The sequence below is a fragment of the Erinaceus europaeus genome, chromosome 9 (genome assembly GCF_950295315.1).
Source record: "Erinaceus europaeus chromosome 9, mEriEur2.1, whole genome shotgun sequence".
Lineage (NCBI taxonomy): Eukaryota > Metazoa > Chordata > Mammalia > Eulipotyphla > Erinaceidae > Erinaceus > Erinaceus europaeus.
The window spans coordinates 51882069-51905874 of record NC_080170.1 but is presented as its reverse complement, the minus strand read 5'-3'; the positions used below and the strand labels follow the sequence as shown (position 1 = coordinate 51905874).

At 40.9% G+C, this 23806-nt stretch overlaps 1 protein-coding gene across 3 annotated transcripts in view; it reads right to left on the bottom strand.

Annotated features, from left to right (window-relative positions):
- Window positions 1-17225, bottom strand: part of COP1 (COP1 E3 ubiquitin ligase) — an 88067-nt gene extending 70842 nt beyond the window's left edge. The window contains exons 1-5 of one of the 3 annotated variants that reach the window (XM_060197896.1): window positions 16609-17225; window positions 12103-12162; window positions 4637-4734; window positions 2345-2421; window positions 226-345 (exon numbers count right to left, since the gene is read on the bottom strand). In XM_060197896.1, the coding sequence (XP_060053879.1) occupies window positions 226-345; window positions 2345-2421; window positions 4637-4734; window positions 12103-12162; window positions 16609-16988 (735 nt within the window). In that variant the 5' untranslated portion in view covers window positions 16989-17225. The remainder of the gene's footprint in view (window positions 1-225; window positions 346-2344; window positions 2422-4636; window positions 4735-12102; window positions 12163-16608) is intronic. The other 2 variants (XM_060197894.1, XM_060197893.1) reach the window with 2 other exon arrangements.
- Between the last annotated feature and the right edge of the window lie 6581 nt (window positions 17226-23806).

Sequence of the window (23806 nt, the reverse complement as noted above, 5' to 3'; positions counted from 1 at the left end):
TGTGTATATGCATATATACCTCCCCAAGATCTTTCCTAATATTCAGCATATGTTTGGACAAACTGACAATTGCAATTGTCGTACTATAAAGGTTTTTCTTTCTTTATTTGAAAAATCTAAGTCTAATATAAGGGACAACTTACAAATGTTCTTGCTGAGTAAAATGGAAAAGAATTAGTAGCATCATCCTACTATTTCTAGGCATTTCCAGATGTTATCACTTACTGCTTCCAGCTGCTTCTTCTTCTGCACCAGGAGTTCCAACATGAGGTTGACATTGGCCAAATCAAGATTATCCTGGTCAGTTCCCAACAAATCCTGAAATATTTGCCATCTGTGGCCATTCTAAAAACAAAGACACACAGTAACTGCATCAGATGATTATTTTAAAGAGTCTGAAATGTGTTAACTGTGACTTCCTAATGTTTATTACAGAGATATCAAATATATACTAGACTGTTCCAACCTGTTCTTCCCAGTTATCCCCCAGTCTTCTAGTTATATTCAAAATTGATTAATCATCTCTAAAGGTGGTATAATTACCTCTTAAAGTAAGTGCCTGAATTTTAATTATGTTGCCTAGCTACATTTTCAACTTTGTATTTAAGTTATTGATATAAGCTTACTTGGTTCAATAATTTGGGGCCAAATCTCTAGATTTAAGAATCTTTCCAAAGGTTTTCCAAAAGTTTACCTACTGTGTGTCACAAGTAACTCTGACTCAATATGATAAAAAGATGATCACAGCAACAAGAAAACAACTGACCGCATTCAAAAATGGGGAAAGGATATGGACAAAATATTCTACATACAAGAGGTCCAAAAGGCCAACAAACATAAAAAATGCTCCAAGTCATTGATTGTCAGAGAAATGCAAATAAAGACAACAATGAGATAACACTTCACTCCTGTGAGGATATCATACATCAGAAAAGGTAGCAGCAACAAATGCTGGAGAGTTAGTGGGGGCAAAGGAACCCTCCTGTACTGGTGGTGGGAATGTTAAATTGGTCCAACCTCTGTAAAGCAGTCTGGAGAACCGTCAAAAGGCTAGACGTGGACCTACCCTATGACCCTGCAATTCTTCTACTGGGGATATATCCTAAGGAACCAAACATACCCAACAAAAAAGATTTGTGTATACCTATGTTCATAGCAGCACAATTTGTAATAGCCAAAACCTGGAAGCAACCTATGCATTCAGCAACAGATGAGTGGCTAAGTAAGCTGTGGTCTATGTACACACTCAGCTATAAAAAATGGTGAATTCACCTTCTTCACCCCATCTTGGATGGCACTTGAAGAAATCATGTTAAGTGAGATAAATCAGAAACAAAAGGATGAATATGGGATGATCTCACTCACAGACAGAAGTTGAAAAACAAGATCAGAAGGGAAAACACTAAGCAGAACTTGGACTGGGGTTGGTGTATTGCAGCAAAGTAAAAGACTCTGGGGTGGGGTGAGGGTTCAGGTCCTGAATCATGATGGCAGAGGAGGACCTGGGGGGGAGTTGAATTGTTATGTGAAAAGTTGTGCATGTACAAATTATTACTATATTTTACTGTCAATTGTAAACCATTAATGCCCTAATTAAAAAAAAAAAAAAGGATGATCACTAGCCTATGGTCCTTATCACCCTAAACACACCCTATCCTCATCAAAAGATGATCACTGGAGTAAATTATGCAGTTAAAAAAGTAAATAACGCAGGTAAGAAAGTCCTTTATTGTGGTCCAGGAGTAAGCACAGTAATAAAGCTTTGGACTCTTAAGCATGAGGTCCTGAGTCTGATCCCCAGCAGCACATGTGCCAGAGTGATGTCTGGTTCTTTCTCTCTCCTCCTATCTTTCTCATTAATAAATAAATAAAATCTTTAAAAGAGAGAGAGAAAAATGAAAGTCCTTTATTGAAAAACAAATCTTCTTTAAGAAAGGCCAATAATGTAGGTCCAGACATGGAACATAGGTAATGTATAGGATTTGTAGGCACAAGTCCTAAGTTTCATACCAATAGCATCACATATGTCAGAGTGATGTTCTAGCTCTCTTTCTGATGCAGTATCAGTATACTTGGTGGGGGGCTTTTCTTTTCTTTTCTCTTTTTTATGAGAGCAGTGCTCAGTCTGGTTTATGTTGCAGGGGATAAAACCTGGGACCTTGGAACCTCAAGCATGAGAGTCTCTTTGCAAAACCATTATGCTCTCTTCCCCACCCCTGAAGTATATATATTTTAAAAGGCTTTATAAACTCAATAGTAAACTAAGATTTAATATACTGTTAATGTTAAACCAATAAAAGCAAATTGAAATGTATTAAAAGTAGTAATAAGAGTTGAAACATACGGTGCTACTCACTGAGTGGTCCAATTTGAACCTCTTTTCCTCAAATCTTTGCTTCTGCTTAAGAATAAGCTCATTCACTGAAAACAGAATCAAAAGCATACAAAATTTGCATTTTTATTGCATGTTATTATCAAATTGTACTGTTTAGATGGATTCTATTTGATCTCTTAAGTCTCAAAATCAAAAAGATGATGTTCAGTAGAAAATGCTAGGTCTTAATATTATTTCAAATTAGAAACAGTTTTCTTAGACCTAGTACCACTAAGACTATTACCATTACTATAAAAGGATGTCTTCAGAATATGTACTTTCTTTCATGTTTAGTAATAACACTACTCATACTTGGAGACAGTTCTTCACTGTGTGCCTATCTTATGCTGTGCATGTTAACTAGTCCTATGATGTGCGCACGCATGTGTGTATGTGTGTCTTTTAAAGATAAATATCATAACAGACACTGGCAGTTACCTACTCAAAAAAATCCTACCCTTTCTTTTCAAAATAGCAGTTTTACTCCAAGTATCAGAATGCTGAATACTTTGAGATCTGATACTAGCCCATTCCTAGTGTGATGTTATACTAACCAATACCAACTCAATTACTCATACACTTGTCAGTATTCACATCAGGTGAAGTAAGTGACCCAATTTTGACCAATGAGATCTATGCTGTCTTTAAGAGCAAGACAGGTGAACAAAAGCTACTACCCTGTCTTTGTCTGTAACTCGCTACAGTCATCTTGCATTTTTAATGGGAACAAGTCCAAAGACCAATGAAAATGCTGGATGATGAAGCAGAAAGGTAGAAAGAACTTGATAGTATTACTGAACCACTGGATTAAATAGTAGAAGTTATTTTCATGTGAATCCACACAATTATCTTAATGTCTTAAGCCACCTGTCATTGAATTTTTCTGTCTTTCCTAGCCAAGTAAGGCCAAAATAATAGTAACAATCATCATTATCATCTCAAATACAGACTACCACTAAGCCAGAAAAGCAATTTAATTTATAGGCTTCCCAGATCAGCAAAATTTCACAGGTGAGCAAAAACTCAATTCAAATAAGACTAAATACAAGACTTAGGCAATTCAGAACAGGAATACAATTGACAGGATACAATTAACTATAACATAGTAATGTGGTACTCAATACTAACAATGAAACAGATGTGTAAAGAAGACAAGTAAAATATTAATGAGTCAACTTCACATAGGTAATGATAGAATTGGGCCATGTCACCCACACATAACTTCTTTTAAAAATATTTTGCATTATTATTAATTTAAGTGACATTACCAAAGCACTATTCAGTTCTGGATTATGGTGATGCTGGGGATTGAATCTATGACTTTGGAACTTCTGGCATGAAAGTCTTTTTTTCATAACCTGTATGCTATTTTTCCAGTTCAAACAGAACTTTTCTAAACAGAGAAACGGAGTAGAAAGAAATGTCAGATAAGACTATATGTGTATATGTCCATGTGTGCATGCATGCATGTGTATCAAAGTCATAAAACAGGAGGGAAAAAATTAAAAATCAATATGACTGAAAAAACAGGGCCAACAAGATTCAGGTAGTGACTAACCAGTTGGAAATGCAGATACATCAGAGACTAATCTGAAGAGCCTGTTATGTATCTCACAAGTTATTATAATCCAAGGAAAAGAAAGAAGATAGTTTGAAATAAGGTCAAACAAAGAGAAGTATGCTTTCACTGTAGACTTAATCATCTGGATAAAAACTGATTTAAATAGCTATAAAACTTTACTTATATACCATTTTGCATTTTACTGAAAAAACTCATATACCACTCACTGAGCCCACTGAATCTGGAGGTATTCTGTACCCACAGTGAGTTCTATGATCCTGGCACCATTCACAGTCCTAGCAGGTCACACTTTTTCTGGTCATCCAAGAACCTTCATAAATGGTTTCTTGTGCTCCCTTTTGCTATCATCCCTTTCCTCTGATGTTCTCACTTCAGTTCCAAAAGTAAAAACAGGAATACAAAGTCTATAAAGACAAGTGCTCAGGACTGCTCACATCATTTTCAGTCTCCTGTGCAATCAATTTATGTGTCATCAATTTTTTAATCAAACTTAAAATATGATATGAAATAACACATAGTATGAAATTTATGTCACAACCTAGAAAAGAACTGGGGAAAAACACCTCGATAGGAGAAGCAGACTTACCATAAAGCTATCTTCTTCTGAATAAATTAGTGATAGCATAGATGGGGGAGTAAGAATACTTCACAAAATTTAAAAAATTATTCCATAGACTCACCCAAGAAATTAGGATACAGATGATCAATATTATCCACAACATAGTTACATTTGGGGCACCTATTATTATCCTCCAAACTCTGATGGATACACTTGTAGCTATCAACAGAGAAAAAAGAAAATAGTTTTAATTATATCAGTAAAAATTAATAAATTGATCACAAAATAATGGCTATTAGTTTTCTACTACTCATTTTCAACGTAAGTATTCTAATAGATGATTTCAGCTTATGTTTATATACTGTAAACAGTTTAAAAGGACATTTATTAGATAATTAAGATTACAAATTTAAAAATAAATTTTAAAATACACAAATAGAGATCCGGGAGGTGGTACAGTAGATAAAATGCTGGACTCTCAAGCATGAGGCCCTTAGTTCAAACCCTGCCAAGACATGTACCAGACTGATGCCCTGGTTCTCCTTTTTCCTCTCTTCTATTAATAAATAAATAAAATATTTTTTTAAAAAGGAGTAAAATTAAAATAAACTCAAATAATAAGTCTACTAGATAATAAAATATAAAAGGATATATCTAATTGTAAGTTCATGAAATTTAAGTAGTACATAAAAATAAAAAGAGAAGAAAATACCTATGGCTTACTTAAGCAAACTAAATGTTCATGTTTTTGTACGTACCTTTAGTACCAAAAAAGCTCTCTCAAAAAGAGAAGTCAGTAAGACAAAAATTAAGTCACTGCACATGAAAAAAACATCTTTCCTAGAATGTAAATAGATTTAAATCAAGTATATACTAGCTCTTACCAATCAGAAATGAAATAATAAGTATTATCTGAGTTAAGGAGGACATGTGGATATAACCATATAAATTGTTGTAGGGGCTGGGTAGTGGTGTACCTGGCTGAGCTGTACATGTTACAATGTGCAAGCCTCGTTCCAACCTGCAGGGAGAAAGCTTCACAAAGGGTGAAGCAGTGCTGCAGGTTTCTCTCTGACTCTGTCCCTCTCTATCCCCCCCACTCTCAATAACTGGCTGTTTCTATCAATAAATAAAGATAATAAAAAATTTTTAATTATTGTAAGAAAATTTTGCTGCCATAACTATTCTAAAAGGAAGTAGTGTTGGGAAACCCTGGGTTATGCATTCTCTTTGACACATGATTTTAGGAATTTATCTAATGGAAATGCACTGTGTGTGTGTGTGTGTGTGTGTGTGTGTGTGTATGTGTGTGTGTGTATATGTTCAAAAGTCAAGGCATCTGTAAATAATAAAATGAATCAGAAGCAAAAAATTAGCTAGGCTTTTAAACTGTATAAAGAATCAGAGCTTAAACTATTTTAGTCGGGGGTTGGGGGGGGGGGAACCTAAGGAACCACCTGGGCTTCCCAACAATATCCTTAAGACATACCATGAAGACAACTTCTTCTCATTGAAAAAGAGCTGTTGGTCCAAGAAGGATGACAGAGGTCCTACTGGGGGTTGTATTGTTATATGGAAAACTTAGAAATGGTATGCATGTACAAACTTTTGTATTTACTGTTGAATGTAAAACATTAATTTCCCAATAAAGAAATTTAAAAAAAGAAAAAGAGCCTGTTCACACATGAAATCAATTAGTAATATAGTACACTTCACATAATAAATTACTGAAGTGATTCAGCAGACTCATCAGAGTTTTCCTCTAAATGCCACAATGAATCCAAGTTAGAGGAGTTAAGAAAAACTAAAGCTTTACTTTTATAATCTTTATTACATGTCAACACTAAATCTGTAAAAGATGGGGAGGAAAGGAACAGCATAGGGAGAGACAGAGGAAAAGCAGGGAAAGAGACAGGCTGAGTGACTTGACAAAGGCTCGGTGAATTTTTTGCTTTAGTTTTAAATTTTTTTTTATTTGTTTATTTTGGATAGACAGAAGAAAATTGAGAGAGGAGGGAGAGAGAAAGACACCTCAGCACTGTTTCACCACTCATGAAGCTTCCCCACACAGTTGGGGGGGGGAGTTGGAGCTTGAACCCAGGTCCTTGCATACTGTAATGTGTACATTCAACCAGGTGTACCATCATGTGGCCCCCCTCTTTAGACACCCTCTCCCCCACCTCCACTTAAGTTTTGCTATCAGATCTATAAATACTGATATAACAACTTTAAGAGCTGGCTCTTTTTCTTTTTTAAATCTTTCTCTCTCCTCTCTCTCTCAGTCTCTGTCTCTCCTTTTTTTATTAGATAGGACAGCGAGAAGTTGAGAGGACAGGGAGAGAAGGAAAGAGAAAGACAGACACCTGCAGACCTGTTTCACTGCTTATAAAGTAGACCCCCTGCAGGTAGGGAGCAGGGGTCCTCGTATTTGGTAATATATGTGCTTAACTGGGTGCACTACCGCCCACTCCCCTCTTTCTTAAATCTCTATCATCACAGCTCTCATAAACATAGGGCACTTTTGTTCCCTATGTCTGGAGATATTTGAGTTGTCACAACTCAAGGCACAGACTTCCGATAGGTGTAGGACAAGGATATTGCTAAACAATCTACAGCATCCCCACACCTGTGGACATCTAATTTTTGACAAGGGGGCCCAAACCATTAAATAGAGAAAGAAGAGTCTCTTCAACAAATGGTACAGGGAAAATTGGGTTGAAATGTGTAGAAGAATAAAACTGAACCCCTACATTTCACCACACATAAAAGTAAACTCCAAATGGATCATGAGTTGGATGTTAAATCAGAAACTATCAAGTACTTAGAGGAAAATATTGGCAGAACTCTTAAATCTAAGTTTTATAGGTATCTCGAATGACTCAAATCCAATCGTAAGGAAGACAAAAACAAAAATAAACTAATGGGACTACCTCAAATTGGAAAGCTTCTGCACAGCAAAAGAAACCACCACCGAAAGAGACCCTTACAGAATGGGAGATATTTACATGTCATACATCAAAAGGCTAGAAACCAAAATATAAAGAGCTCACCAAATTCAGCAACAAAAAAGACCCCCATCCATAAGTGGGGAGAGGATATGAACAGAACATTCAACAAAGAAGTTATCCAAAAAACCAACAGACCTATGAGAAAATGCTTCAAGTCATTGATTGTCAAGAGAAATGAAAATTAAGACAACAACGAGATACCACTTCACTCCTGTGAGAATGTCATATACCAGAAAGAACAGTAACAACAAATGCTAAAGAGGCTGCAGAGGTGGTGGGAATGTAAATTGGTGGACAGCAGTCTAGAGAAGTCTCAGAAGACTAGAAATGGATGTACCCTATGACCTGGCAATTCCTCTCCTGGGAATATATCCTAAAGAGTCAAACACACTCTCCCAAAAAAGATCTGCATATACATATGCTCATAGCAGCAAGATTTCAAAAGCCAAAACCTGGAAGAATCCTAAGTGTCCAACAACAGGTAAGTGGCTAAGAAAATTATAGTATATACACACAATGGAATACTACTCAAGTATGAAAACCATGAATTCATTTTTTCACCTCATCTTGGATAGAGTTTTGAAAGAATCATGTTAAATGAATAAGCTAGAAAGAGAAGGTTGAATATAGGATGATTTCACTCTTGGACAGATGCTGAGAGACAAAAAAGGGGAAACACAAGGGAGAACTTGGACTGGGTTTGGTGGGCTGCACCAAAGTAAAGGACTTGGGGCGGGCCTCAGGTCCTGGTGCATGAGGCTAAGAATGAGTGTTTTGCAGAACATTTGAGAAATTTTACACATGTATCAACAATTGTATTTACTCAAAACCATTAATCCTTCCAACAAAACAACAAAAATCTATTAATAACCAGGAAAGTCACCCATGAAAAGAATAATGTGGTCTAACATGGAAATACTTACTACCAAGGGTGGGAAAGTCTATTCCAGATAATTCTTTCCTTTGGAATGATGAAAATAAAAAGTTTCTAAGAAAAGCTTCCTATGGAGTAAACTGGGCCACCTGACAGATCAAAGAGAATATTGCTGCTAGACAATCAGCATGAAAGGATGATGAACACACAGGCATCAGCCTAAGACCAAGACCCACATGACCCAATTTCAAGCACAATACTGTATAGAAAGTGATCGTGAATCAGAATAATATCAATTAAATAAATAACACTGGGAAAAAAGTTATTTAAGAAGGTCAAACAGAACCCTCTCCCCCAAAAAAGATCTAAAAGAATGCACTATTGTTCCTTGTTATTCCTTATCAGTGATAGCGTCATAGGCGGTGGACAAGAGAGGCTAGAAGAAGGGAAACACTGATGCTTTACACCAAATCTTTCTGCTGTTTTTAGCCACAAATATGTATTGCTCTTAACATTTTAATAATGAACACAGGCAAAACTACAAGTTTAAAAAACCTAGTTTTATCCTAAACTTCTTTTTAAACAACTGGCAGACTGGACATAGTAGAAATGAAGCATCACACAAGATCAACTCAAAGGACAGAAAAACTCAAGAGGGCACACAGTACCCTTCATGACTAACCTGATAGTAGAGCCAACTTCACTAGTAACTTACAGGTCTAACTTTAGCATGTATTAGAATACAAAATCTACTAGAACACAGCAGAAATACTAAGGCTTGTTGGATAGTATGCCAGCTCCCCCCTGGCTTCTGCTTAACCATATGCCTATATAGGGAGATTTAATCCCATTCAAAGCTTTGGTCTATTTACATAAATCACCTTTACATTTACATAAAGCACTCCAGGGCACTGGTGGTTCAGTGATAGGATTCTCGCCTGTTCTGCCCCCTCCTTGTCACACTCTGATTTTCACCAGTCACTTTTCTCTCCACCCTCTCTATGTCACATCCTGTTTCCACCCTACTTGGCAAGTATATATAAAGACAGCATTGTGAGTTTTAGGGTACTTGAGTTTAGCTTAGCTCGTCTTAGATTGTGCATGTCTTGCATGAATAAAGAGATACTGCCTACAGCCCAACCATGAGTCCCTGGTCGTCTGCTACCCACCCGTGAAGCCAGCCTGGCGAACCCGTCGAAAACAACAAAGGCTAACAGAACAAGAAACATATGCATATTGATGCAATTAAAATGTACCATGCACAATTAGCAACAAACAGCAAACAAAAGAATTTAAAAGGCTAGTAACCAAATATATAAAGAGCTGACTAAATTCAGTAACAAAAATACAAAAAAAAAACAAAAACAAACACACACACACACACAAAAAAAAAAAAAACCCATCCATAAGCGGGGAGAGGATATGAACAGAATATCCAACAAAGAAGATATCAAGATATGCAGACTCTCTCAAAAGCCTAGACCAAGTAGATCAGAAGCAACCAATAGCACAGCTATATACAAGATACTGGGTACTGTACAGCAAACCCTAACAAAAGGACTTTTCAAAGTTAACCCAATTACCAAATAATGTGATGATAACATTAACTATCGATTGTCTTTTTGAACCCTAAGACAGCAGGAACCTCACATCTCCACTACAGAGCCTCTACTTCCCCCAGTCCTGGAACCCTTGGACAGGCCCCACTTTCCCGTATGCCTCTCCCAATCCATATCAAATAATATTGCATCTGCTGATCACAACCTAATCAACACAACGATTGCCACCTCAACATGCTTCACTTCAGACTGTGTCCAGAGACTTCACGTGTGGAATGACAACCCTTCAACTTCATTACTTGGGTGAGACATTTCCTTTCATAGTATACTCTAATTTCATCTCAGGTGGGGTTCACTTTCTAACAAAGTCCCAAAACCTAGATATACACCAGTTTCTGTGAGAGAGAGCATATGTTCACACGTATCCATAAACTACTACAAAATATATGCCTGAAAGCAGAAGTGCACTAGAGTTTGCAGTGAGTAACCCCCTAACATTTCCTCTCCACTATTCCAAGCTTTGGGTCCATGATTGCTCAACAATTTGTTTGGCTTCGTATGTTAACTCTCTTTTCAGTCACCAGGTTTCAGATGTCATCAGGATGCCGGCCAGGCTTCCCTAGACTGAAGACCCCACCAAGGTGTCCTGGAGCTCTGCTTCCCCAGAGACCCACCCTACTAGGGAAAGAGAGAGGCAGACTGGGAGTATGGACCGACCAGTCAACGCCCATGTTCAGCGGGGAAGCAATTACAGAAGCCAGACCTTCTACCTTCTGCAACCCACAATGACCCTGGGTCCATGCTCCCAGAGGGATAGAGAATGGGAAAGCTATCGGGGGAGGGGGTGGGATATGGAGATTGGGCGGTGGGAATTGTGTGGAGTTGTACCCCTCCTACCCTATGGTTTTGTTAATTAATCCTTTCTTAAATAAAAAATAAAAATAAAAAAGAAGATATCAAAAAAAGCCAATAGACCTATGAAAAAATGCTTCAAGTCATTGTCAGAGAAATGAAAATTAAGACAACAACGAGATACCACTATACACAGATTACACACTCACAAAGATGACTACTACTGGGAAAAAAAAAAGCAAGAAACAATAGCTGTTGATGAGGATGTGGAAGGACTTGTATATATACTGATGGGAATGCAAAATGGTGCTACAGCTATGAAGGTTTCTCAAAAAAATAAATACAGAATTATCACATGACCCAGCAATTCTGCATTTGAGTATATACTCCCCCCAAAACTGAAAGCAGAATATCAAAAAGATAATTATGCACCATGTTCAAAGGTGTAATAACAATGGCTAAGAGGTAGAAGCTACCCATGTGCCCATGAACAGATAGATAGATGAGTGGACAGTCTCTAGCAATTAAATTCACAGAAAAGGAAAACAATGGTGACTAACAGGGAGGGGAAAAATGAAGAGCTGCTTTTTAACCAGTACAGAATTTCAATTTTCCAAGATGAAAAAGTTCTAGAGAGTAATTGTAGAATGATATAAACAGGTGCTGGAGAAGTCACCCACCAGGTAAGAAGAGTGCTCTGCCTGCCCCACACACACACACACACACACACACACACACACACACACACACACACACACACACGGCCTAGGTGTGAGCCCCAGCACAACAGGAAAGTACCTTGGCACCAAAGAAAGGTCTGGTGCTATGGTATTGCTCCCCTTCTCTGACTATGTAAATTAAAAAGCCATTTAGAGTGGTTAGATAACATTGAGCCAACTGTTAAAAATGCAGTGTTCATGCAGAGCTTTTTAATTCTCCATTCCCTTTTCCATATTCTTCTAGGTACTTTGTTAAGTCTCCCACCCCTCCCACAAGTCATAGGTACTTTTTGTTTCATCCTAGCTACCTAGCACAACTCAATGCTCTAGAACCGTAGTCAAAGCTCTTTAATATTGATAAATCCCAAAGTTTTTAAATGCACTTGTAAGGCCTGTGGTAAATCTAAATTTTACAGATTACATACTAGCAGCCATACTTACTGCCTTGTGCTGTTCAATCTAAGAAATGACATAAACATAAAATAACCAAAATGACTAGATAAAACATAACCTCATTGGAGAAATTTACACACAAGTTAAAAAAAATGCTAAATGACTAAGTAAATTCATCTTACCAAAAGCTGTGGCCACATTTCGTCATGTATGCTTCCTCAATCATATCAAAGCAGATAGGGCTGAAAAGAAAATAGGGGGAAAAAAATCACTTTTCAGGTAGAGTGATTATTAACTGGAAAAGACTAATGATGACATTAATAAGATCATCTTTTCATATAGTTTATTAAGAAGAGATGAAACTTGTGAGACTGGGAGATATTTCAACCTGTTTATAGAGCACCAACTTGCATGCCCGAGGGTCTAAAAGCCACAGGTTAAATTCAAAACACTAGCTTATGCCATGGTTTTCTCTATTAAATAAATCATTTTTTAAAAATTAGGAAAAAAAGAAATTTCTTTGAAATGAGAAAGAATTTTAGGGAATACTGGTAAAATGTAAACTTGTTTAAGAAGAAACTAAGGACCATCAAGTTTTAAAATAAACTAAATGAGTAAATTTAAATGGTTTGAATGTTTTAATTTGTCCATATTTTTAAAATATTTATTTCAATGGGAGAGATATATCAGGTGGAGAGGGCAGAAGAGAGAGAGAACTGATTAAGCAAAGCATTGCTCAGCTCTGGCTTATGATGGTACTGGGGGGATTGAACCTTGGGGCCATGGAGGCTCAGTTATTAAAGTCTTTTGCATAACATTTATGCTGTCTCCCCAGTCCTCGTCCATAATGTTTAATACTCCAATGCAATCATGAGATTCCTTTAAAAACTTCCAACAACTTCTTTAATTATCCTTGCATTCAGAAACACCTACTCATACCTACAAACCTAAATGTGGTCCTATCTCAGAGAAAATTAATTCCTTGAGAGATAAGTTCCAATTTTCAATTCTTAAAAATAATAACAGTGGTAGTAATAACTAATATTTAAAATAACATAAACTATATCTAGTAAAACAACACCATATACTAACTTATTCACTCCTTTCTACCACACCTACCTGTTTACAAATAAGGAAACTAAGGCAAACAGGTATTCAAGTCACACCAACTAGGAAGTATCACAACCATTATTCAAACACAAGCCCATGTTCTCAACTACTTCCAGGGTACTGTTAACTAAATACGTAGTCAAAGCCTACTTAAGACTGGAGTGATTCCATTTCTCTATTTGAATGGGATGAAAAATGTATCCTGGGAGCAAGGGGGGTGACACAGAGAAGAGTACACACTTTACCACTAGTGAAGAGTAGGTTCAAGCCCCAAGCCAGCACATGGCACTACGCAAAGAGGAAGTTTCACAAGGGCGAACAGTGCTGTGATGTCTCCTGTGTCTTTTTCTCCCTCTCTGTTCTCATTTATCTTTCGGTGGGGGAGGGTGAAGAGACATCTGCTAGGAGAGGATCATGCAGGTATAAAGCCCCAGAGAAAGGGGGGGAGAGGGGGTGAGGATGGGGGAGGGAGGGAGGAAGGAAGGAGAGAGGGAGAAAGGGGGGAATGGCAGGTAGAAAGAAAAAAGCCTGGGAAGTGGATCACATCAGAAAGTTTGGAAAACTAAAATAAAACAGATCATGCAAACACAGTCTGAACAATCAAAGTAGTAAAGACATACTTTGGGATTTGGGCGGTGGTGCAGTGGGTTAAGTGCATGTGGCGCAAAGCACAAGGACCAGCAGAAGAATCCTGGTTCGAGCCCCCGGCTCCTCACCTGCAGGGGAGTCGCTTCACAAGCAGTGAAGCAAGTCAGCAGGTGTCTATCTATCTTTCTTTCCCCCTGTCTTCCCCTCCTCTCTCCATTTCTCTCTGTCTTATCCAACAACAACAACAACAATAACTACAACAATAAAACAAGGGCAACAAAAGGGAACAAATAAATATTAAAAAAAAGAAAAATATTTTTTAAAAAAGACAAACTTTAAGATTTAGCCACCTTTAAGTTAAATATTCCCTACTGTACTATAAATTCTCCAACTGTTTTAAACACAGGAATAACAACTTGACAATAATTCAATTTGTGTGAAAGAAGCATTATAGTGAAAACTGTAACCTCCTACAATGCTCATCAATTCTGCAATCATAAATTTATGCTCACAGATTAAGTCATGAGAGGTCAATATGTATCACTGAGAATGAGGCATTTGACTTTAAATCAACTGTTCTCAAGGACAGGGAGAGAGCATCATCACCACCAGGGAAGCTTTTGCAAACTCCACTGTCCAGCACAGCCTCCAATTCTGCTATGTTCTGTTGGGATGTGGGCAGGCAGACAGAAACAGGCTTAGAGAGGGAGTGGTGAGGGATAACAACTTTCTCTCATGTAATTATGAAACTACTTCCCTCCAATTCACTACATTTGAGAATTTTAAGGCTAAGTGCATTTACCCTAGCTTAAAGCTCTGACATTTTCTAATTCTAAACAAAGCATAGTTACCTACTTTAACTTCTCTGTACTTGAAATTATATATTTATAATAGTATTATACTGGAGTTGGAAGTTCTATGTAATTTTACTTTAAAGATGAAATGGCATATGACATTAAAAAAAATTTTTTTTTTGTAATAGATGGCAACTGAGAGGAAGGGAAGTGATAGGGATAAAGGAAGACCCCAAAACACAGCTTTTAAATGTGATGACTAAGATGTTATCCTTATGAAAAATTTAGGCTCATTTAAACTAAAAGCATAAAGTAATCTGGACTGGTCTGCCACTTGATTGTGATGTATACAAAACAAGACCAACCACATAAAGTCAATTAAAGTTCAAAGCACTTGAGGTTTTTCATATTTTCCTATCCTAAAGGCTAGCAAATCCATATCTAGAGAGAACTGGGAGAAATAAACTTCTATTAAGAAATTCTCCTCAATATGTAACTTCATCAGAAAAATAATGGACTAGTAAGATTCGCAGTAAGTGAAATACTTGGAATTTTAAACTAAAAACATACTGCACACTACCACAACATAAGCCAGATAAATTTTAATTGACAGAAGGATAAAATGTTTTTTAATAATCATATAATCCTCCTCCCCCCAAAAAAAAGTTTATGCCATTTGTTTATCTTCCCTGTCCCTCTTCAAGTCCCCACAAAATGGCTCTAAGCAGGCAGGAAATCACAAGGTGTCTCACAAAGAATAACAAAGATCCATTCAACCAAGGAGTGACTAATACCCTTACTTCTCCCACTCCAGCCATAAGCTTCCGATTGATGTATGCCAATCTCAATTATAGCCCCGAAAGTTTCAATCAAGCAGTTGTGTGGCTTGGAGGGGTAGGGCACATTCTCTGCATACCTGAGGCCCTGGTTCAATCCCTCACACAGCACAGGACAGAGTGATGCTCTTCTGTGTGGCTTTCTCTCAGAAAATAAAGCCTAGCCAATGTTTATAAAGGTTTCAATGGAAAATTTATTCTGAATGAAATAATTTAATGTGAAAGAAAAATGAACATTTTTACTACCTATTTAATCAAAACTGACTAATCAATAGCCTTCCTACAGTTTCCACTTTAGGCCCTGTCATATACTTAATGACACCAGCTCAGAGCATCATCTCAGCCCTGAGGTGAATCAACTTCCCTTGACACATTGACAGTGCAAGCCAACTTCCTAAATCACTATTCAAACAACTTCCTCCGGAGGAAAAAACACAAAATCCAGCCAAAAGCAATGCTTTTCTCACAATCCTTCCACTTGTCTTAGGTTCTGAAGACAAAAAAACTTTCTGCAAGACAGCCAGTCCCATCTTTCATTTCACATAACTCATCACAAGCAGTACATAGATACAAGTGTATCTCTCATGATGCTAAATGTGATGACTGCGCGTCTGATACCTACCCCTTTGTCCAGGAATCCATGTAATTCAAACCTGGTATTGTTACTTCTGACACATGACAAATGGAGTTCCTTCTTTGCAGACAAGGGGTGGAACAGCAGACTTTTCTTTCTTTTCTTTTTCAAAACGTTTAAGAGACGGAGAAGAAAGGGGGGGGGGTGTCTCAGAGCATGACTCTGGCACAGGTGGAGCTGCGGATCCAAGCCAGGACCTCAACTTCAGCTCCATCCACCGCCAGCGCTCAGATGTTCTGAGAACAGACCTATGTGGCTACAGGTTCCTACGGCAGCATGTGTCAAACCTCTTGCAGAGGTGGAGTCATTCACACCAGCACAGAGAAGCAACGTTTACACGAACAGAGGAAGGAAATCTAATCAACCAGGTCCAAGTTTTATACCCCACCACCACCACCACCGCCATCTACCCCGCTTGTAAGACTGCACCCCCGGGTGTTCCAGGCCGCCGCCTTCCATCCCTTAAACCCCCCCGCCCCGCACCTCCACCAGCTATGGGGAGGCCGGGGCTCTGCGTCCCTGAGCAGCCTTCTGCTTTGCTGCAGGACCGGCTGCGGGACCTTCCAGGAAACAATCCCAGGCTCAAGGTGCCCTCACCTCCCTGCTCTTCCAGATTCCCCAAAACTAAACTCTGCGGACACCACCCCCCCCCGCCCCCCCAATCTGGGCCCAAACACCGCCAGCCTCCCCCGCCCGGCCCCGACCCCGGTCCCGCCGCGGACCCACCACACGAAGTCGTTGCTCTTGTCCTCGTAGGAGTTGAGGAGCCCGTTGCAGAGCGGAGCGAGCAGGGGGCGCTTCCTGCTGCCGCTGCCGCCCGCGCCGGAGCCGGAGCCGGAGCCGGAGCCGCCGCCCGCGCCGGGCCGGGTCGCGCTGCCGAACCGGGCCAGGCCAGCTGTGCCCGGGCCGCCGCTGCCGGACACGGCGGCCGCCACCAGCACCGGCCTGCCCACGCCCCCCGAGCCCGACCCGCCCGAACCCGGCGCCGCGGCCGGGGGCGACGGCGACGACGACAAGGACGACGAGGCGGAAGTCACCGAAGACGCCGCCGAGGAGCCGGGGCTGGTGGCGGCCGAGCCCGCGCCGGCCTGGCGGCTGCCGGACATAGCGGCCCGTCCCGTACGGCCGGGCCCCGCTGCTCAGTGCATCCCGGGGACCGCTCGGCGCTGGGCGCCGGGAACCGGGACCGAGCAAAGAGCAGCCGCCGCCGCCGCGGGCCCGCCGCCGACCGGGCGCGCTTGCGCATGCGCGCGCCGAGCGCCGGAAGGGGCGGTGGCGGAGCGGACAGCCACGGACCGGCTGGTCTGCGCGCGCCCACGCTCTACGCGCCCTAAGTCCCTGCGCGTCCCGGTTGCTCCAGCCGCTCACGTCGGGAAGTCACAGCCGCTACCTCCGCGACTTGTTGACGAGCGGGTTAGCACGACGGCCTGAAAAGGCGGATGGAGACGGAACCAATGGGAGGATGGCAGAGTAGTCTGAGGGAGGGGAATGAGTGGAACGCGCTAACCGTGCCTGCGCACGCGCAGCCCGGACACCGCCCTCCGCGGGGTTCCCCGGGCTCTGAGTGTGGCTATTACCCGGTCCGTGGGTGTGTAATTGGCTGTCTCCCTGCTCACACTCTGGAACCCCAGCAGCCCCCGGGGACGACTGGGAACTGGGATGCGACTGATGCTTCCCCCGCGGGGCTGAGGGCGCTGCAGCATAGGACGGCGAGCGAGCTGAGAACAAGAGGAAAGAGTTTTGGAGCCGGGGACGTGGCTCTGCGAGTAAACGCGCCTCCTTGGCTCGCGAGAAGCCGGGCGCCAAGAAGACAAAATAACAGCAACACGAAAAGCCCTGACCTGAAAGTTTGTAAGGCCCCGGGGCTGTGCTGTCGAGTCATTGAAGCGTAAGGTGAAGAATACAGTAAGATGAAGTTGACGAACGGGGCTTGGTGCGGGCGATGCTGCAACAAGTATCAAAAACTGGCAGGGCTTTCGGTTCAACTGAGTCCTCAGTCTTGTACGTTGTTTTTGCCCAGTTGTGCACAACAGTGATAGGAAAATAAGGTGGACTTCATCAGATCATCGCTGGATCAGGACCGCCCTCGAATAATGAGCGTCTGCAGCAAACAAGGACGCCCGGCAGTGAATGCCATCGGCAAATGTGCGCTTTAGGGCAGCTTTCTTAAAATATTAAAGACTGATCTGTCCTCCTCTCTCCAATTCTCTCTGTCCTATCTAACAACGACGACATCAATAACAACGACAATAGTAATAACTACAACAACAATTTAAAAAAACATCACAGATTCTCATTTTTAAAATTCTTGACACTCTGGACGATCTGGGCCACCCTCCCCAACTATATTATTTTATAATTCTTACAGGGAAGGATCTCAGACTTAAAATTTTGTCCTGGGTATTGTAAACGATCGTGTCCATTAGAGCATCTGCCTGTAAATTTCTTTTTTTTTTTTTAATGTTTTTATGAATTTTATTTTTGAGAGAGATGCAGACACACACACACACATACACACACACACACACACATGCAGAAACACCAGAGCACTGCTCAGCTCTGGCTTATGGTGGTGCGGGGGATTGAACCTGGGACTTAGGAGCCTCAGGCGTGAGAGTCTGTTTGCATAACCATTATGCTGTCTCCCCCGCCCCTGCCTGTAAATTTCTATGTTGAGGGGAGCGGAACCAAGAAAGGACCTAGGTAAGGGATCAGCAACCAGATCTCCCTTCACCTGGGCGATGAACCAGCGGGAGGCTGCCCTCTTGCTAGCCTCTACCTTAGCAGTTTCCCCTCTCTCGTCCCCTCCCCCTTGCCATATCTATTCAGAATAATTGTAGAAGAACCAGCTTATCAAATTTCCAAGAGTTTTGTATGTGGTTACCAAGCAGCTTCCTTAAATTCACTTGCAAGAGCTAACTGAAATGTGAAGCCTCACTGCGGAGAGTGCTGCACCCTCATTATAGTCTTTCGGTACTTCATCATCTGATAACATTGTATTTTAGTGGTTTGTGTGATTCTCCACAGCCTGTAAGCTTCACAGTAACACAATGCCTGGACTATGTTAGGTGCTTATTAAATACTTCTTGACTAGCAAGTGAATAAATTACTTGACCTCATTTTTTACTTTCATTATCTGCATGAACTCTATTTCCAATTAAATGTTAAATTCCATGAAAGAAAGGACTATATATTGTCTTTTAGTGGACATTCAGTTTGATTGGTGAAGGAATGTATATAGATAAATGTAATGAATTTGAAAATTGCTCATTGAATACATACTACATGGGACAAGGAAAAATACATAAAGCGTTGCTCTTATATCCAGAAGACGCATGTAAAAGCTGAAGAATTTAAAAATATGTGCATGGGGCCAGGCAGTGACGCACCTGGTTATGTGCACACATTATAGTGCACAAGGACCCGGGTTCAAGCCCCTGGTCCCCAACTATAGGAGGAAAGTTTCACAAGTGGTAAAATAGGGCTGCAGTGTCTCTGTCTTTTTACCCCTCCCCTCTTACTTTCTGTCTCTATCCAATGATAAATAAAAAGATTTTTAAATGTCATTTAACATTTTCTTTAAAATATGTGTGTGTGTGTATATACATAAACATGTAACTAGTATTACAAGGAGCACATACTAAGTGTTTTGTAAGCTCAGCAAAATCAGCTTGGGAGCTGAAAGAAACAATTACTGGCATAGGAATCAGTCCTGTTGGTGGGGAAAAGATAAGCCTTAAGAGAAAAATATGGCTTAATCAATCAGAAAGGGTAGTTAAATTTATGAGACCAGATAATAAGACTGCTTATATGGAGATCAGATATATATTTGATAGGAGTGGGAGAGTTCATTCAGTAAAAATTCATTTGGTGGCCAGATTGTAAAGAACCTTGAATCCTCTCTGGAAGATAGCCTGTAACAATGGGAAATAATAAAGCCATTAAAGGGAGGTGCATACTTAAGTTTAAACATTTCAAAACTAAGTTTTCAGCAAATTAATCTCTTAGAGGAGATGGTATATTAGGAGGAAAGAGACCAATTAAAAGGAAAATGTTAACAGTCCAAGCCTAACTGCAACTGAAGATAACAGTGCTGACAAAGTAAGGGAGAAATCACAAACACAGAAGAATCTGCCTTAGCATGCTGAAAAGAACATTAAATTAATGTGGCTCCAACTATTTCATTTTCTGTGAAGTCACGTGTTCATCTAATTATTGCCTCTCCGGCCAAGGAGGCAACTGAGGTAAAATGACAGTCATGCTCTCCCTCAATAAAAATTAAAGTGATGGCTGGTAGGGGAAGGTGGGCTAAAACAATATGAGGGAGAATTGAGCTATTTGATACTATCAGCCTTTTTAAGAGAATACAAATAAAATGCAAATCTACACAAAACCATTTGCTTTCTGTAGGAAAACTTCAATATACCACAATAAGCAGTAACCGGAGTCTGAGTTACCCATTGCCACGCCTGTATTTTACCACTAGGTAGCACTATGAGATAAGCAATTTTCCTACTGAAACACATAATCAGGGATTTCGTCTGCTGTCTCTCCGCCCTGTGAAGCATCTAGAACTTTGCCTGTTTTTTACTTGTAACTTTTCCAGAAAAAATCCAAACACATGAGTGGCAAAAGCAGTATAAGTGACCCACCCTCCTGAATTCACCCCTTGATGTCATCAGTTATCGTTTCACTTAAAATCCCACCTACTCCTGCCCCTGTATCTTAAAGAAAAGCACTTTAAGAAATGCTGAGTGTGAGAGGGGTGCAGAAGCAGTAGTGTACCTGGATAAGCACACACATTACAGTGTTCAAAGACCAGGTTCAAGCCCCTGGTCCTCACCTGCAGGGGGAACGCTTCATGGGTGGTAAAGTAGAGCTACAGGTGTCTCTCTCTTTGCCTCTCAATATCCCCCTCCACAATTTGTCTCTATCCAATAATGAATAAATAAATAAACTTAAATTTAAAAAGTGTTTTAAGGGATTAAGCAGTGGCATACCTGGTTGAGCACACGTTACAGTGCTCAAGGTTCTGGGTTCAAACCCCTGGCCCCCACCTGCAAGGGAAAAGCTTCATAAATGGTGAAGCAATACTGCCAGTGTCTCTATGTCTCCCTCTCTCTCCCCAAATCCTCTTAATTATTTTCTCTCTCTATCCAAACAAACAAATAAATAAATAATATATAAAAAAACTAAACAAGGGGGCCGGGCGGTAGCGCACCATATTAAGCACACATAGAGCAAAGCACAAGGAACCTGGTTTGAGCCCCCAGCTCCCCACCTCCAGGGGGTCACTTCACAAGCAATGAAGCAGGTCTACAGGTGTCTATCTTTCTCTTCCCCCCTCTCTGTCTTCCCCTCTTATCTCAATTTCTTTCTGTCCCAACGACAATAACAGCAATAATGGAAAAAAGATGGCCACCAGGAACAGTGGATTTATAGTGCAGGCATCAAGCCCCAGTGATAACCCTGGAGGCAAAAAAAAGTAAACAAAAAGAAAAGAAATGTTATAATCACACTCCCAGTACCATCTGCAAGTTTTACTATTTCCTAGTGTTACCAAACATTTAGAGTCCACTTCTCCCTGAACAGGGTGTACTCATAGTATGCTCTGGGGCCATTTCAGCCTCTGTGTAAGCTGACACATAAGACAGCAGGGAGGGGAAAGTCATTGATTCAGGGGAGAGAAAATATAATTTCAGGACCAGCAACCTTCTCCTGAACATAGAGTCTAGAGCCAAAGTAGAGAAATGAGCTTTCCATCCTAACAAGAGGCTGGCTAGCATGTGGTAGCCAGGTAGGCAGCTGAGTTGCTTCTTTGTTCTCCTGAGTCTCCTACAATCCTGGTACATTTTGGTCATGTGTAGTGACTGAACCTTTGCCACCTCTCCAGCAATATACCATACAGAGGGACATTCTTAGGGAAAGGAAACATCAGGCAGGGCCAGATGGTGGCACACCTGATTGAGCGCACATTACAATGCACAAGGATATGGATTGGAACCCCCAGCCCCTACCTGCAGGAAGAAAGCCTCTTTCCCTTTCTATCACCCCCTTCCCTCTTGATTTCTGGCTGTCTGTATCCAATAAATAAATAAAGATAATTTAAAAAAAAAAAAAAAGGAAACAGGCTGATGTTTAGTTGGAATCTGCCTTCCTATAATTGAGCCTAATTCTGCCTCTGGAGCTCCAGAGTTAGACTCATCTCTCCCTCTCCTCTATGACAGGCTTTTTACTTGCAAAGCCTCTCAGATCCCCCTGCTGAGAAGTGACAGTCTTCTGAGCTGAGAACCAAGGTCTCACCCCTGATTCTCCTGCAGCTTCACTGTTGATGACTCACTCTGTGAACTCCAGAAAACAAGCTCTGCTAAGTCCATTTTCTCTTAAATTTTTTTTTAAAAAATACTTTCTCTTTCATTTCCATGTCTTGGGACCCCAGTCTGAACTTTCTGGAAGACCCTCCCTCCTTTTTCTTCAGAATTACCTACCTGCACCTCCCCAAGTCCAGCCAAACTCCAGGACTTGTCCAAAAGAGACACCTTCTCCCCTCAGTTCACATCCCGCCAGAACTGTGATGACCAGTGGACCCAGAGACCTTTGACACAGGACTTCCATGGGGCCTGAAGCCAAGAAAGCCCTACCTCGGGTCCCAATAAAACTGGAGCCCACGCAGTTCCCTGAAACCTCCCATTCTCCACCTGGGAGCCTCCCCAGTCTATAAGTCTTCCTGCCACTCTGACCTGTGTTCACCTCCCCTTTCTTTTAATCTTCTCTTTCTTATATGGTACCCAGGAACAAATCAAGGTTTCATATGTGTGAAATAACACTTAGCAACTTCTCCAGCCCAATCTTTTGTTTGTTTCACCAGAGCACTGCTCAGCTCTAGCTGGGGGATTGAACCTGGGAAGTTTGATGTCTCAGGCATGAAATGTTTTGTGTGACCATTAAAATACCTCTATAGCCTTAGCCCAATGTTTTTATTCTGTATACACATAGTTAGAGAGAAGAGAGACAGACATCACAGGACCACTCCACCATCCCTAGAGCTTACCCCAGCGCCATACATGATACTCCCATGTGGTACTAGCACTTGAGCCCATGGCAGAAAGACTATTTGATTACAGCTGTCAACTAGCATTGTGACAGTGGTGACAGTGATGGTTAAGTCTGTTGTTTCTGTACCTCTTTATTGCTCTACAGTGAAGGCTTCAACACAGTCCCAGTCCCTTGTCATGCTACTGTCCTGTGTGACCCACAGGCTGCTGTGTGATTTCTCTGATTGTTTCATGGACCTTCCTTTTTTTCCCCTAACCCAAGGATTAGCTGCCGATTGCCAATGCCTTGCTGGTTTTTACCTCCCCATTCAAGGCTTGGTACTAGGTGCATAGTCACTGCTTAACAAAGAACAATGGTAATTCATTTTTTGTTGTTTTATTTTGTTCTGCTATGGTGCTGGAAGCTTTGTGAATTTGTAATACAGCTGAGACACCCTCTTTCTCTGTGTTCTGAGAGAAAGGAGAGACACTCCAACACTGCTCTGCCATCCCTTGAGCTCCATAGTGCTGTGTGTGGTGTTCCTCTGTGGTTCCAGAGATTGAGCCCAGGGATTCATGAAAGGGAAGGCATGCGTCCTACTTGGTGAGTGAAAAACTGAAGGCAGACTGTACTCAGAAACCCCATAGCCCTATGCTACAACTTTAATCTTTTCTTCTGAAATCATCCCTTCAGATCATCACTGTCATATGTGATGGTGGGGACCAGACTCAGAGAAGGGGTGAAGTTCAGTAGTCTGTGTGTGTGCAGAAAAGAGAGCGGTGTATACAGAAACCTTGCACACCTGCCCCCCACTCCTCCCTCTAGGGTCACACCTGCCCAGAATTTCCCAATGTACTCTTTTAAAAAATGTTTTATTTACTTACTGGAC